Below are 13,998 nucleotides of genomic sequence, written 5' to 3'. Positions count from 1 at the left end.
AAAATAAGAGTTTTATTTCTAAAGCATCTTTTCTTAATGCATTCTAACAGAGCCTGCTTTTCAGCCGAATCGTGAGTATACGTTTGATTATGACTCCAAGGTTACAATTGGACTGCAACAGGGAGGCTTGACAACAGATACTATCAAAACGAAAGCCAAAGTACAGATCAGTCAAATCGATCCAGACCATTGCTTTTTCAAGGTAAAATATGAGGTAGCTGAAAGAAAAAGACATCCAAGAGAAAATCAGTGGCTAATAGGAGACAGTAACTCATTACACAGTTATTCTGGTATATTATGCTGAGCAGCGGAATTATGTACTATTTAATCATTTCAAATATTCTTAGCATTTGAAGGCTTTTGCTGATTACTGTGACAAGTCTTTAAAAGATTCTGGGTTCTCTGTCCATTTCTTAGAGATTTTTTGGGGTATCGACCATGAATATGCACGAGACATATTTGCATGTGCAGCCTTTGCACTATGCAGAAATATCTCATACATATTCATGATGGATATCCTAAAAACCTAGTGTTCCAAGGACTAGGAAGCCCAGTGCTCAAAAGCTTGCCTTGAAAGTAAGATTGATTGTAGCCCGTCTTACTTGTAGCTCAGCCTCCAATGCACAAAAGGGGCTCAGGGGCTTTTACCACTCATGATAGCACCCAGTGACATAGTAAAGGTGGGGGGGGGGGGGGCAGTCCGCCCTGGGCGCCATCTTGGTAGGGGTACAGCATTCGTCCTCTTCTCCACCTCCCCCGCTGCCGCACGTACCGCTTCCCTTCCCCTGTACCTCTGTGACATTTGTGGTGTGAGCGGCAGCCCTCAACCTGCTGTCGCCCCTGCATCGGCTCTTCTTCTGATGTCACTTCCTGGACCCGCGCCTAGGGAGTGACATCAGAGGGAGAGCTCACGCAGGCGTGACAGCAGGTAGGGGGTTGCCGCTCACACCAGGAATGTTACAGAGGTACGGGGGAAGGGAAGAGGTGTGAACGTGCGACGGTGGGGGGGGGGGAGCGAGGAAGGAGTGTGTAGGGGTGGGGGGGTGGAGGAGAAGGCGGGGAAGGGGCACCTCTGATCCTTGCTACGCCACCGAGAATCCTATGCAAATGCCTTACAAGGAGTTCATTGTTATTAAGATGAGCATTTGGTGTCATGGTCGGCAGAGAACATCCACCTCTTACGGTGCAAAATTTTCCAGCAGGTCTGGAACTGTCAATAGCTTGAATTTTGCTTGAAGAGTAGCTGTTCAATTTTCTGATGGGCTTTAAGAATTTTGGGTCTGATTCTATATATGTCATCAACTAGTGCGGCACAATTCCATAAAAATGATGTGTTCCTAACAGAATCACACTTAGCGCTACCTGAGCATCGCTGGGCAGCAGAACATTTTTTTGTTGGGGAGGGGCCCAAGCTCTGCCCCAGACCCCACGGAATCTCCACTCCCATAATAGCACTAATTGTAATACCATTTTTTCCATTCATTTTTCATACATACACACAATATAATCTTATTAACACATAATGGTTAACTACAAAATTAAACTACACAAAGCACACTGTACTTATGCTTCTCAACATTCATTCCTATGCTTCTCAACATTCATTCCTACCAGAACACAGATAACCCCTATGCAAATAAGGGATCACAAACTAAAAGTACTAATACAGTATACATTATATAAATGAAACCCTAAGATTCAAGACTCTGCATATAGTACAACCCCAGAGAAATAGAAACAAATGCATTTCTTCCTTCAATTCAATCACTAAATTGAAAATAAAATCATTTCCCCTACCTTTATTGTCTGATGATTTTGTTTTTCAGACCATCTTTCCCAATCTCTGGCTGTACTTTCTTCCGTCTGTGCTCTTAACAGTACCACCTTATCCATTTGCTGGTTTTCTCTCCCTCACTTTCTGCCATACATCCATCTTTTCAAATTATCATAGCACAGGGTACTATAACTCAAACTGGTAGAGATAAGGAAAGTTTACAAAATACTTCCACTACAAGCAAATTTTCTACTCTATGCTAACTTATCTGGGTGTAAAAACCTGTAATGACCTACCAGAAGCAATCAGGAAAGAGATAAACTACACCGCATTCAGGAAAAGCCTGAAGACCCACCTCTTTGACAATTAACTGTTTCAGCTTCTGTATAGCACCCCCTACTTCTAAGCTCCTCCCCTTGCTTCTCCATGCCCCCTCCCCTACTCTTTCCCTCTTCCTCTTTGATCTGTCGCCTTGAGCTTGTATAGGTTTGTGCGACTCACAAATGGAAGATTAGATTAGATTAGTATACTGAATATGAATATACACACAACTTACTCCTAATTAATCTATATGTCTCAGTAGAGTGAACAAAGATATTCTTGTCTGTTCAGAGAAATGGAACTCTAATGGGGTTGATCGCGTTGCCTTTGTGATCTTGTTCTTCCTGCCTCCCCGAGCCAGGCAAGGTGCATACAAGAGCTGGACCCACAAGCCTTCACTTCCGACATCAATTCTGATATCAGAAAGGAAGTTCTGGGCCAGCCAATTGCTGCCTGGCTGGCCTGGACTTCCTCTCCGACATCAGAATTGGCGTTAGAGGTGAAGGCTTGTGGGTCCGGCGCTTGTACGCGCCAGGCCTGGCTCGGGGAAGCAGGGAGAAATTGGTGTGGTGGCTTGGGGGGCAGGGATAGAGAAAGAATTGGGGAAATAGAGACATCGGCGCGATGGCTTGGGGGGGGCAGGGGGATAGAGAAAGAAAGACAAGCAGGCAGGGGGAGAGAGAAAGAAAGACAGAAATAAAGAGGGGGCAGGGGGAGAGAGAAAGAAAGACAAGCAGGCAGGGGGAGAGAGAAAGAAAGACAGAAATAAAGAGGGGGCAGGGGGAGAGAGAAAGAAAGAGAGACAGAAAAAAAGGGGGGTGGGGTGGGGGAAGAAAGAAAGGCAGAAAGAAAGAAATATTGGATTTACAGTCAGAAGAAGGAAGTGCAATCAGAGACTCATGAAATAACCAGACAAAAAGGTAGGAAAAATGATTTTATTTTCAATTTAGTGATCAAAATGTGTCCTTTTTGAGAACTTATATCTGCTGTCTATATTTTACACTATGGCTCCCTTTTACTAAACCGCAATAGTGGTTTTTAGCACAGGGAGCCTATGAGCATCGGGAGCTGCGAGGGGCATTCTGCGCAGTTTCTGCACTAAAAACCGCTATCAAAGTTTAGTAAAAGGAGAGGGAGTATATTTGTCTATTTTTGTATAGCTGTGACTGAGGTGACATTCCATATTTTAAAGTCATCTGCCTTGACCTCTAAAAATAACCCCCAAATACAAATGATAACATTTTCTTTGCGGACAGTGTGCTTTGTGTTTTTAAAAATTTTATTCTTGGTAGATCATTTTGACTTGGTCATTTTAAAAGTAGCTCGCAAGCCAAAAAAGTGTGGGCACCCCTGGTCTAGCTGGTTTTAGGAAAGGTTTGGACAATTTCCTAGAGAAAGTCCATAGTCTGTTATTGAGAAAGACCTGGAGGAAGCCACTACTTGCTCTGGATCAGTAGCATGGAATGTTGCTACTCTTTGGGGTTTTTTCCAGGTTCTAGTGACCTAGATTGGCCACTGTGATGATGGGCTACTGGGCTAGGTGGACCATTGGTCTGACCCAATGAGGCTATTCTTATGTTTTTATATATTTGTGAAGCCAAAAAAGAGGACAGGTGGCCCCACCCCCAGGAGACACTGATCGCTGGAAGTACTGAGGTCCTTTTCTCCATTAATTTAAAATGCGCCTTAGTCTCTGGTACAAAATAATTGAATATTTTTTGGGTGGATTTGTGTAATTTCAGATATTCAGCTTGTTTATTTTTTGATTTGTCATCTGTTTCTATGTTCATGACTGGTTTATCCCTCATTCTTTCCACCTGCTTTCAATAACTGAAACCTGGCTCCTCCCTGAAGACTCTGCTTCAGTCACTGACCTGTGTTATGGAGGTTACCACTTCTCCCATATGCCTCACCCAGTTGGCCATGGAGGCGGAGTTGGGCTGCTAATCTCCCCCCTCTTGTTTTTTTCAACCCCTTCTTCAACCCCAGTCTCACTGCTTTTCCTACTTTGAAGTCCACTCGGTCCATATTTTTGCCTCCCTATCTCTCCTAATAGCGGTCATTTATCAACCCCCTGATAAATCCCTCTATTCCTTTCTCACTGACCTTAACTCCTGGCTTTCTGTCTTTCTTGAACCTTTATCGCCTTCCTCATCCATGGTGATTTTAACATTCATGCTGAAAAACATTACCAAATGCTATACTTCAAAGTTCCTTGCTCTCATATCCTCTTTCAATCTCCTGCTGTGCTCCAACACCCCTAAGCACTAAAAAGGCCACTGCCTTGATCTTGTCCTCTTCTCCAACTTCTCCATCACATAACAGCCAATTTTTATACCGCATAACCAGTAAGTTCTATGCAGTTAACACCAGCTTCTCTACCTCAACTCTTTCCTTCTCTTACCATGATCTCATAATCTTCATGACCCGTCACTATGCCCCCCAGAAACGACCAATCCTCACCAATAATTTTAGGAATCTTCAGTCTATTGACCTGTGTACTTTCTCTGCCATAGTTTTTCCCTTCATATTGAGCACAATGCTATGCAAATCTGTCAACGAAGCACTCTCTTCCTTTAATACTATTCTGCCCTCTACTCTGGACACTCACACCTCTTATGATGACATGCCCTGTAAGGCATGCTAAACCTGAGCCCTGGCTGACCTCCAAGATCCACTACGCACGTTCCTGTGCCCAATCTGTGGACCGTCACTGGCTGAAATCCCATGCTCATTCTGACTTCTTACACTTCAAATTCATGCTGTCCTCCTTTCAAGCTGCCCTCTCACTAGCAAAAGAAGTCTATTACACCATTTGACTGATTTCCTCAGATCCAACCTTCATTGTCTCTTTATCATGCTCAACTCTCTACTAAAGGTGCCTTCACCTCCTCCTTCACTTTCTTCATAGACCATGGCTGAGTACTTCCATGATAAGGTCCACAAAATTAACCTCGAGTTCTTGATCAACCTGCTTCCGCCTCTCCCTTTTTCATCCTGCTCAGCTGACCCTCTGTCATTCTCTGCCACCTTTTCTTCCTCCCTCCTTCTTATCCAAACTACTAGAATGAGCTGACCACTGCTGTTGGCTTGAATTCCTTTGTGCTCGAGCTATCCTAGATCCCCTTCAATCAGGCTTCCGCCCCCTTTTCTCCATGGAAACTGCCCTTGTTAAAGTCTCCAATGACCTGTTCATGGTCAAATCCAAGGGATTCTACTCCATCCTCATCCTCCTTGATCTATTTGCAGCATTTGATACCGTAGATCACCGCCTACTCATTAATACACTATATTCACATGGGTTTCAGGGCTCTGTTATTTCTTGGTTTTCTTCCTATCTTTCCCATGGCACCTTTAGCATAAGCTCGAAAGGATTGTCCTTCTCTGCCGTCCCGCTATCGTTCGGTGTACCTCAAGGATCCATCCTGGGTCCTCTTCTTTTCTCCTTCTACACTTCTCTCGGTGTTCTAATTTCATCCCACGGGTTCCAGTGCCACCTCTATGCTGATGACTCACAAATCTACCTCTTTACCCTTGAAATTTCTATAGGAATCCAAGCCCAAGTCTCAGCCTTCCTATTTGACATTGCTACCTGTATGTCTCGCCACCATCTAAAATTAAACATGACCAAGACTGAACTCCTTATCTTTCCTCTTAAACCTGCCTTCCCCTTCTTCTGTTCTCTTTAGTAGTGAACAACACTCTCAACCTCTCTATCTCTGCCTCGCAACCTCAAGGTCATCTTTAACTCATTGCTCTCCTTCTCCTTGCATATCCAACAGACTTCCAAAACTTTCCGTTTCTTTCTCTTTAATATTGCTATAATCCGCTAAGTCCCTCATTCACTCTCTCATCACCTCACTTCTGGATTACTGCAATGTGTTTCTCGCAGGTCTTCCACTAAGCCATATTTTCCTCTTCAATCTGTTCAAATGCTGCTGTGCACCTTGTATTCCACCAGGGTCATTTTACCCACATTACTCCTCTCCTCAGGTTGTTTCACTAGCTCCCTATCTGTCTCCACATGTGATTCAAATTCCTCTTACTGAGGTTCAAGTGTACTCACTTTGTAGTTCCTCAGTATCTCTCCTCTCTTATTACTCCCTATACTCCTCCCCGGAAACTCCATTCATCAGACAAGTCCCTCCTGTTGGTACCCTTCTCCTCTACTGCCAACTTCCATCTCCGTCCCTTCTACCTTGCTGCTCCGCATGCCTGGAATAATCTGCTTGCCTCGCTTTACATCAGGCTCCATCTCTGGCGGTATTCAAATCCAGATCGAAAGCCCACTTATTTGAAGCTGTGTTTAAATCTTAACCCTACCAACATCCCAGTCGGTCATCCCCTCAGTAGTCCCCTACCACCTCTCCAGCCCCCTCTAATTCTCTCCATGAGCACTTAGATAAGATTCCCCATTTGTCCTTTGTGATTCCACATTATCAGCCCCCTCTAATTCCCACATGTGCACTATGTTCTAACTCCCCTTTTTTCCTATGTGTCTGTCATAAATAGATTGTAAGCTCTTCTGAATAAGATTGTAAGCTCTTCTGAGCAGGGACTGTCTCTTGCATGTACAATGTGCAGTGCTGCATGCATCTGGTAGTGCTAAAGAAATAATAAATTATTGTTGTTCCATCCAGCAGGTCAAGTCCCCTTTTCTTTCCATATCCTTCCATTTAGCATGACCCCCTCCCTATCCTTCCATCAAACATCTCCCCTCTCTCCCTATCTTTCCATCCAGCATCTTCTCTCTGTCCCTTTTCTATCCAGTATGTCACCTTTTCTCTCCTCATCTTTCTGTTTAGCACATTCCCCTTTCCTCTTCCTTACCTTTTCATACAGTGTCTCCTTTCTCTCTCCATTCTTCTACTAGTGCCCCTACTCTACCCTTTTTCCATCCAAGGTCCCCTTCTTTTTTCTCCCATCCTTTCATTTAGCATGAACCCCTCTCTTTCCCCCCCATCCTTCTGTAAGCAGTAAAAACAAACAAACACATTTTTAAACCCACCTGGAGACTGTCTTGGGGGGGCTAGAGACTTTCCCATGGTCCTACCATGGCCCTTGGGTGGGCGTGGTGTTACTGCTCTGGGCCAGCAGGACCGTGGTAGTAGGAGGCAGGTAAATCAACAGATTTCAGCTGCTTCCTCTCCTGACAGCCATGGCACATGTTCATTCTACGTGCCAGCCAGCGGGGAAAGGGAGGAGAGGTGCACTAATTTTGGCGCCTGTGCAGCAATAAGAAGTGGGGCCGGAGAAGCCTAGCACACATTGGGGTGCACCAAAGATTAGAAGGGGGCCAGGAAGAGCAGAGAGGGCTCCCGGACCACCGCCAACAGTGGTGGAAATGTGAATGGACTGTTTTCTGGATGGAGGTTGAGGTTTGGAAGACTGTTGGACTGGGGCTGGGTCCCGACACAGCTGGGGACTCCAATTGGCCACCAGGGGTGGTGGAGTAGTGGAGGTCCTGCAGGACCCTGGCCAGGGTCAGGCCAGGATCCAAGATTAAGGTTACCAGATGCCTGGGTTTCCCCGGACAAAAGTAGTCAAATGAAAAAGCTGCCCGGATGCCTGACAGAGCCCTGAAAAAGAGGACATGTCCAGAGAAACCCAAATATCTGGAAACCCTATGACAAAGTTTATAGCTTTTATATATATATATATATATATATGGGGGGGGGGGGCTTAACTCACTTATGTTTGCAGAGTCTTAGCCAGCTGTTCTAACCACTAGGCCAGAAGTTCCCAAACATTTTGGTTGTATGGACCCTTTACTCACCTCCAAAGAGTTTAGGACTCTCTATTTCCTCCCCACTACTTTTCCCAGACCTTCCCTCCTCTCAGCACCATGCTATCCCCACTAGCCCTCTATCTCTCTTCACCAGTAGTCTTTCTCTTTCTCTCCTTCTAGTCCCCACCATTACTATCTCGTTCTCTCCTGACCAATTGATACTGAACATCTGCCCCAAGGCCCCGCAGGCTTCTGGTCTCCATATCTACTGGCACTGTTCCCCCATCCCTATGACTGCTTTTGATTCCGATCGCACCCTCATGCTCGCTGCTGCTTATGGTCTTTGCAGTCACCTCCATAGCGACTGTTTCCTCTGTTCTCCAAGGCTATTGACGCTGCTACCGCCATCTTTACTGTCATGGCTGATCCCACCTCTGCAGTATCCTCTGTATTATACCCACATGGATTATAGCAGGATGGAAAGACGTTCTCTCTTCTCTGGGTCCTATGGGCCTCCTGTAATGGTCTCATGAGCTCCCAAGGGTCTGCAGACTTCAGGTTGAGAACCTTGCACTAGGCTATTCTTACACTGCCCAACTGACATTGTAGAAGACTTGGGGAAAGAAACAATTTTCTCCTTTTAAATCTTGTTCCAAAACATATGAGAAGCAATACCAGTCCTCAGGGTTTTAACCATAGCTGCTGTGCATATTTTTTTTTTTGTATGGTTCTATTCCAGAATAGATAAGTGCTGTTACCATTCAAGTTGAATTCTGTATGTATCACAGGAGGGGGTTTTCTTGAGCGATGATTAATCTAAGTTGGGTTTAAAGGCACAGCCTAGTGATTTTCATGGTTGCAGCCTGTCCCACTCTGAAGTCTTTTTTCCTCCTTATATATTCAGCAAGTTGGGTCTTAGTGTCACGTTTAATGTTTGTTTATTTCATAATAATTTTAGCAGGTGAACGCTGGGCCCCAATTGAAGTTTTATAATTTATTTATTTTAGGTATTTATATACCACCTATCAAGTTTATCTAAGCGGTTTACAATCAGGTACTCAGTCATTTGTCCCTCTCTGTCTTGGTGGGCTCACAATCTATCTAATGTACCTGGGGCAATGGAGGATTGGACTTGCCCAAGGTCACAAGGAGCAGTGCGGGATTTGAATGTACAACCTCAGTGTGCTGAGGCTGTAGCTCTAACCACTAGGCCACTCCTTCCTCCTAGTTGCTATTTTATCAAATGCAGAGCTGCACACAGAGCATACCCACACCTTTACATCTTCTTTGGGGGCTGGTTCTAAGATCCTGTGTTGCCTTTACAAAAGAGGCATAAAATAGGCACCATTTTAGACTTTCCTGCAACTGCCTAAGGCAGGGCAACTCAATTTTACTTCTTGAGGTCCACAGGCAAGCCAGGTTTTCAGGATATCCACAATGAATATGCATGAGAGAATTTGCGTACATTCAATCCAAAAAGCTAATTACATACTTATTTCAAAATATTTCAGCATTTATTAAATACTCCATTTGTAAATACTATTAAATAAATCATTAAACCTGCACACAAATATCACCTAAACAGAGCCCCCCCAATTCATTTAAACCATTAAAACATTCCGTTTAAAAATTTCATGACTGTTACTATTTACAGACGAAAGTCCAAGCATAGATTTTGCTGGCCGTTTTAATACCCGTTTGTATGGGTGAACATTTCATGAAATTTTTAAACCAAATGTTTTAATGGTTTGAATGAATTGGGGGGGGGGGCTCTATTTAGGTGATATTTGTGTGTAGGTTTAATGATTTATTTAATAGTATTTACAAATGGAGTATTTAATAAAACAATTTAATAAATGATGAAATATTTTGAAATAAGTATGTAATTAGCTTTTTTGGATTAAATGTTTAATTAAATTGTTGAGTGAAGCTATTGAAAATTGTTGATAAGTCCTGGTGGTGCTTAAGTATTGATTGTCATAAGAACATAAGAACATAAGCAATGCCTCCACTGGGTCAGACCCAAGGTCCTTCGTGCTCAGCAGTCCGCTCACGCGGTGGCCCAACAGGTCCAGGACCTGTGCAGTAGCCCCCTATCTATACCCCTCTATCCCTTTCTTCAGCAGGAAATTGTCCAATCCTTTCTTGAACTCCAATACCAAACTCTGTCCTATTACGTCCTCTGGAAGCGCATTCTAGGTGTCCACCACACGCTGGGTAAAGAAAATCTTCCTAGCATTTGTTTTGAATCTATCCCCTTCCAATTTTTCCGAATGCCCTGTTTATTGTGGATATCCTGAAAATCTGGCTTGTCTATGACATAGGGTTACCATGGACCTTAAGGACAGAAATTGAGTAGCAGTGTGAATATGTTCTTCTATTTCTTTTCAGGTAATTAACCCAGAGGTACAAGTCTGCCCTGACAGTGACTCGAGTAGTCCCTGCAAAGCATTACCCAAAGTGAGCCAGGCTCTCCAGGAAAATCTTGCCAAACCGTCAACGTATGAATGCAGGAAAGGCATAGTCAGCAATATCCGAACTCAGTCGGACGAGGATGAATCTTCTACCAACTTAAAGAGAGGGATTCTGAATGCCTTGAGCTGCAACACGAAACCTGGCACACACAGCTTACAAGAGGTGGAGTTTGCTTGACTTATATTTTTCCTTCTATGGAAGTTCTTTCCTGACAGTTCTTTCTCAGGGCACTGAAGATTTCCTGCAACTCTGTGATTGCTCTCTTCCCATCTCTCTAGCATTCGATTTACGGTGTCTGTCAGACCCGCTACTCAAACTCAGGAGACACGAAGGCAAACCCACCCATTGTCTGGAAAGCCATTGACTTCAGCAAGTGCGATGAGAAAGTGGAGAAAGCCAGTGGCATAATAGCGGCGTTTGCTGACAGCTGTAAAACATGTCAGGAGGTAAGGGGCTCTTGAATAGCCGGTATTGGGTAACTTCATAAAAAATGACCATTGATTGTCACGTTTCTTTGTGCACGTAGACGGGAAGGAATTTGAGAGGAGGTTACATAGCTAGATATAGCCTGAAGATGGGTGAAAAAAGTCCTGTGATTGAAAGCGTTATAACCAACGAAGTACGGCAGATCTACCTCGCCAAGGATGTGACTATAGTTGTGAACGCAAGGTACAATAAAGACATCAGTGAAGAACATATTAATACTTGATCTTGTTGCATATAATAAAAGCACGTGTCATTTTATAATGCTACAGGATGTGTTCGGATATAAAGCCCTGCCCCAAGGAATTTAGAATCTAATCTGGGTTACCTGAAGCGATGGGAGATAAAGTAACTTGTCCAAGGGAGAAACAGAGGTTCAAGTTCAGTATAAAACTATTTGAGTTTGTGTGGATGGGATCAGATGGTTTGTGGGGGCAGGGACAGGGACCAAGCTCACGGGGACTGAGCTCACGGGGACGGGGACAAATCTTTTCCCCGTGTCATTCTCTGGTTCAAACCTATCAAGCAGTTGCCTGGTGGTTAATGCGGCAGGCTAAGGGCCAAGGTAGCCAGGATTCAAGTTCCACTTCTGCTGTGATGCTCCTTTGACCTCCAGTAAGTAACTTTGTTCCTAAGTACCAACCTCTGTTGTAAGTCCTTGCAAGGACAGTGCCCAGGTACTGGAATTAGCTACCAGAAGACCTAAAAATGTTAAGAAACATGACTTTTTAAAGTACAGTATATGTTATTTATTAATTAAGGTTTATGCAGTGAGCATTAAGAGAGGGTAAGAATGCACAATTTGACATGAAGCGGATTGTCTATTCCGCCTGTACCTTGCAGTTCAAGGCGGATTACAAAAGAGCTAACTGGACATTTCCAGGAAGGTTACAATTTTGGGTGAGAATGTTAAATGGGAATAAGAAAGCAACCCCCCTCTTTTACGAATGCAATAGCGTGGGTTTTAGCGCAGGAGCAGTTACCGACGCTGCCGGCGCTAAAACCTGCACTATGCGTTTGTAGAAGAGGGGGTAAATTATTAAGAAAGACAGTTACTGCAAACCACTCTATACAGTTTATGGTAGCTGAAAGAATGTGCAATGTAAGTCTGATCAGTAAGTTAAATGAAATGAAATTCTGTGACAAGAGTTTACCAGCTCTACCTGGATTATAATTCGCCTTGAGCATGAGTGGTGAGGAACTGAGCCCAATTCCTTGGTTCTGAGCCTTCTGCTTCAACCAATAGATTGTTCCTTCTTTGTGTGAAGTTAGATGGTTCAGCCACATGCGCGCTTAGGGTTTTATTATAGAGGATTAATGTTACTGTTTTAGTTTTTGTGTTTGCAATTTTTCTAATTTAATTTAAGAGATGAACGCTGCTGTTATATGCACGTTTGAGAATCTACAGCAGTGTAAAAAAAAAAAAAAAAAGCATAATTGCATCCACCAATGCTGCTCTGCAAATGATAGGAGACAGTGGCGTGGCAGTACCTTGTATGCCCCGTGCAGCCACACTGCTTGCATGGCCTTTGGTATGGCACTAAAAGACACTTAAAGAAAATGTAATTGTTCCTATTCCCCTTTCCCTTCCAGTCAAAATCTTAAATTGGTGGGCATTAGGAAGAACCAACCAACCTTACCTGATCAAGAACTAAAGTCCCGGGGAGGTCTTCAATACCATTTTGATAAAGAGACCCGTCAGAAGCCAGGTGTTTTGTCGAAGTCTCAGGTAGTAGAATTTATCGTAACCTCCGATACATACTGTACCTACTTGCTCTGTGTCTGTATATGGTCTCTGAATAAATAAATACCTAGAGATCAAACACCAACCCTATGTGTTATGTGTCTGTGATAGATTGAGGAAAAACTACAGGATTTAGTGAACGACCAACAAAAGAAGAATACCGGCCGCATAGTCGCCCAACTTATCGAAAGCATGAGTAGTTGCACATCTGAAACAATTCTGGAAGTATGGAAAGATTACTGTGCAAAGAGTGCTCCAAGGAGGTATAGTAACTGGTTGCCTGTGGACTGTACTTTCCTCATGACAGGAGGTACCTTGAGAATTAAGACATTGGGCTTTCTTACGGTTATTGCAGGGAGTGGTGTCTGACTGTGATCGTCTGGACAGGAACTACCAGTTCCATGCAAGCACTCATGAAAATGTCAAAGGATCTCAGCGACAATGAAATCAAGTGGGCCTTTTTTATAGCCATGATGGTGACTGAAGCCAATCCCAAGACAATGGAAATTACTTTAGTAAGATAATTGTGCTCCTTCTCTGTCTTCCTTTTCTCTGCGTCTCTTTTGTCTGTTGACTGGGATCCAAACTAATTTTACGGTCCAGCGTGATCACTGGTTCATTTTCACAACTAAGCTCTCTTGTGTAGGAATGATTTTACGAAGCACTTTCATGTGTATGGCAAGGTTTACATGGTGAAAAGGGCTCCTTGGAAATGGCATGGATGAATAAGCACTTTCCTTAGAGCAGGTGCAAATTTGTGGGATAGATCAGGGAGCCCATTTTTTTGAACACTTTTATGGACATCCTGTTATAAAATTACACCCCCCCCCATCCCCCTAATTTAGGGGTGTCAAAGTCCCTCCTCGAGAGCCGCAATCCAGTCGGACTTTCAGGATTTCCCCGATGAATATGCACGAGATCTATTAGCGTACAATGAAAGCAGCGCATGCAAATAGATCTCATGCATATTCATTGGGGGAAATCCTGAAAGACCCGACTGGATTGCGGCCCTTGAGGAGGTACTTTGACACCCCTGCCCTAATTGTATAAAAAGTACCAAAAATTGTGCATGCAATTTTGGTTACACTCCCAAATTGACTAAAAAGCTAATTAGCACTGATAATTTGCATTTTAACAAGCACTTATTGGCATTAATTAAAATCAACGAAGGGTTATGCGCATAAATTTAAGTACTGGATCTGTGTTTAAATTTTACACTTGAGTCAAAAAAGGGGGCATGGAAATGGGTGAGGAATGGGTGAACCAGGGGCGTCCCTTTAAATTGTGCACAAAATGACAGAATTAGGGCCTCAGGACATGGGCATTTGCACCATGTTTTTGTTGGTGCAAATGTCGCGCCTAAAGTTAGCCACATTTCCTGGAGGTAAGCGCTATTCAATAAACCGCCCCTAACTTTAGGGGTCTTTTACTAAGGCACGCTAGCCGATTTGGCGCACGCTAACTGATTTAGCA

The 13,998-nt window shown here is 43.7% G+C and overlaps 1 protein-coding gene across 1 annotated transcript in view; it reads left to right on the top strand.

Moving 5' to 3' along the window:
• LOC117346766 (vitellogenin-A2-like) overlaps window positions 1-13,998 on the top strand; it is a 50,820-nt gene that overhangs the window by 22,542 nt on the left and 14,280 nt on the right. Inside the window, exons 2-7 of the mRNA XM_033916846.1 lie at window positions 10,215-10,460; window positions 10,577-10,744; window positions 10,825-10,967; window positions 12,375-12,510; window positions 12,637-12,788; window positions 12,881-13,040. Of these exons, the coding sequence (XP_033772737.1) occupies window positions 10,215-10,460; window positions 10,577-10,744; window positions 10,825-10,967; window positions 12,375-12,510; window positions 12,637-12,788; window positions 12,881-13,040 (1,005 nt within the window). The remainder of the gene's footprint in view (window positions 1-10,214; window positions 10,461-10,576; window positions 10,745-10,824; window positions 10,968-12,374; window positions 12,511-12,636; window positions 12,789-12,880; window positions 13,041-13,998) is intronic.

Source organism: Geotrypetes seraphini, chromosome 12 (assembly GCF_902459505.1).
Source record: "Geotrypetes seraphini chromosome 12, aGeoSer1.1, whole genome shotgun sequence".
Taxonomy (NCBI): Eukaryota; Metazoa; Chordata; class Amphibia; order Gymnophiona; family Dermophiidae; genus Geotrypetes; species Geotrypetes seraphini.
This window is presented reverse-complemented; position numbering and strand designations above follow the sequence as displayed.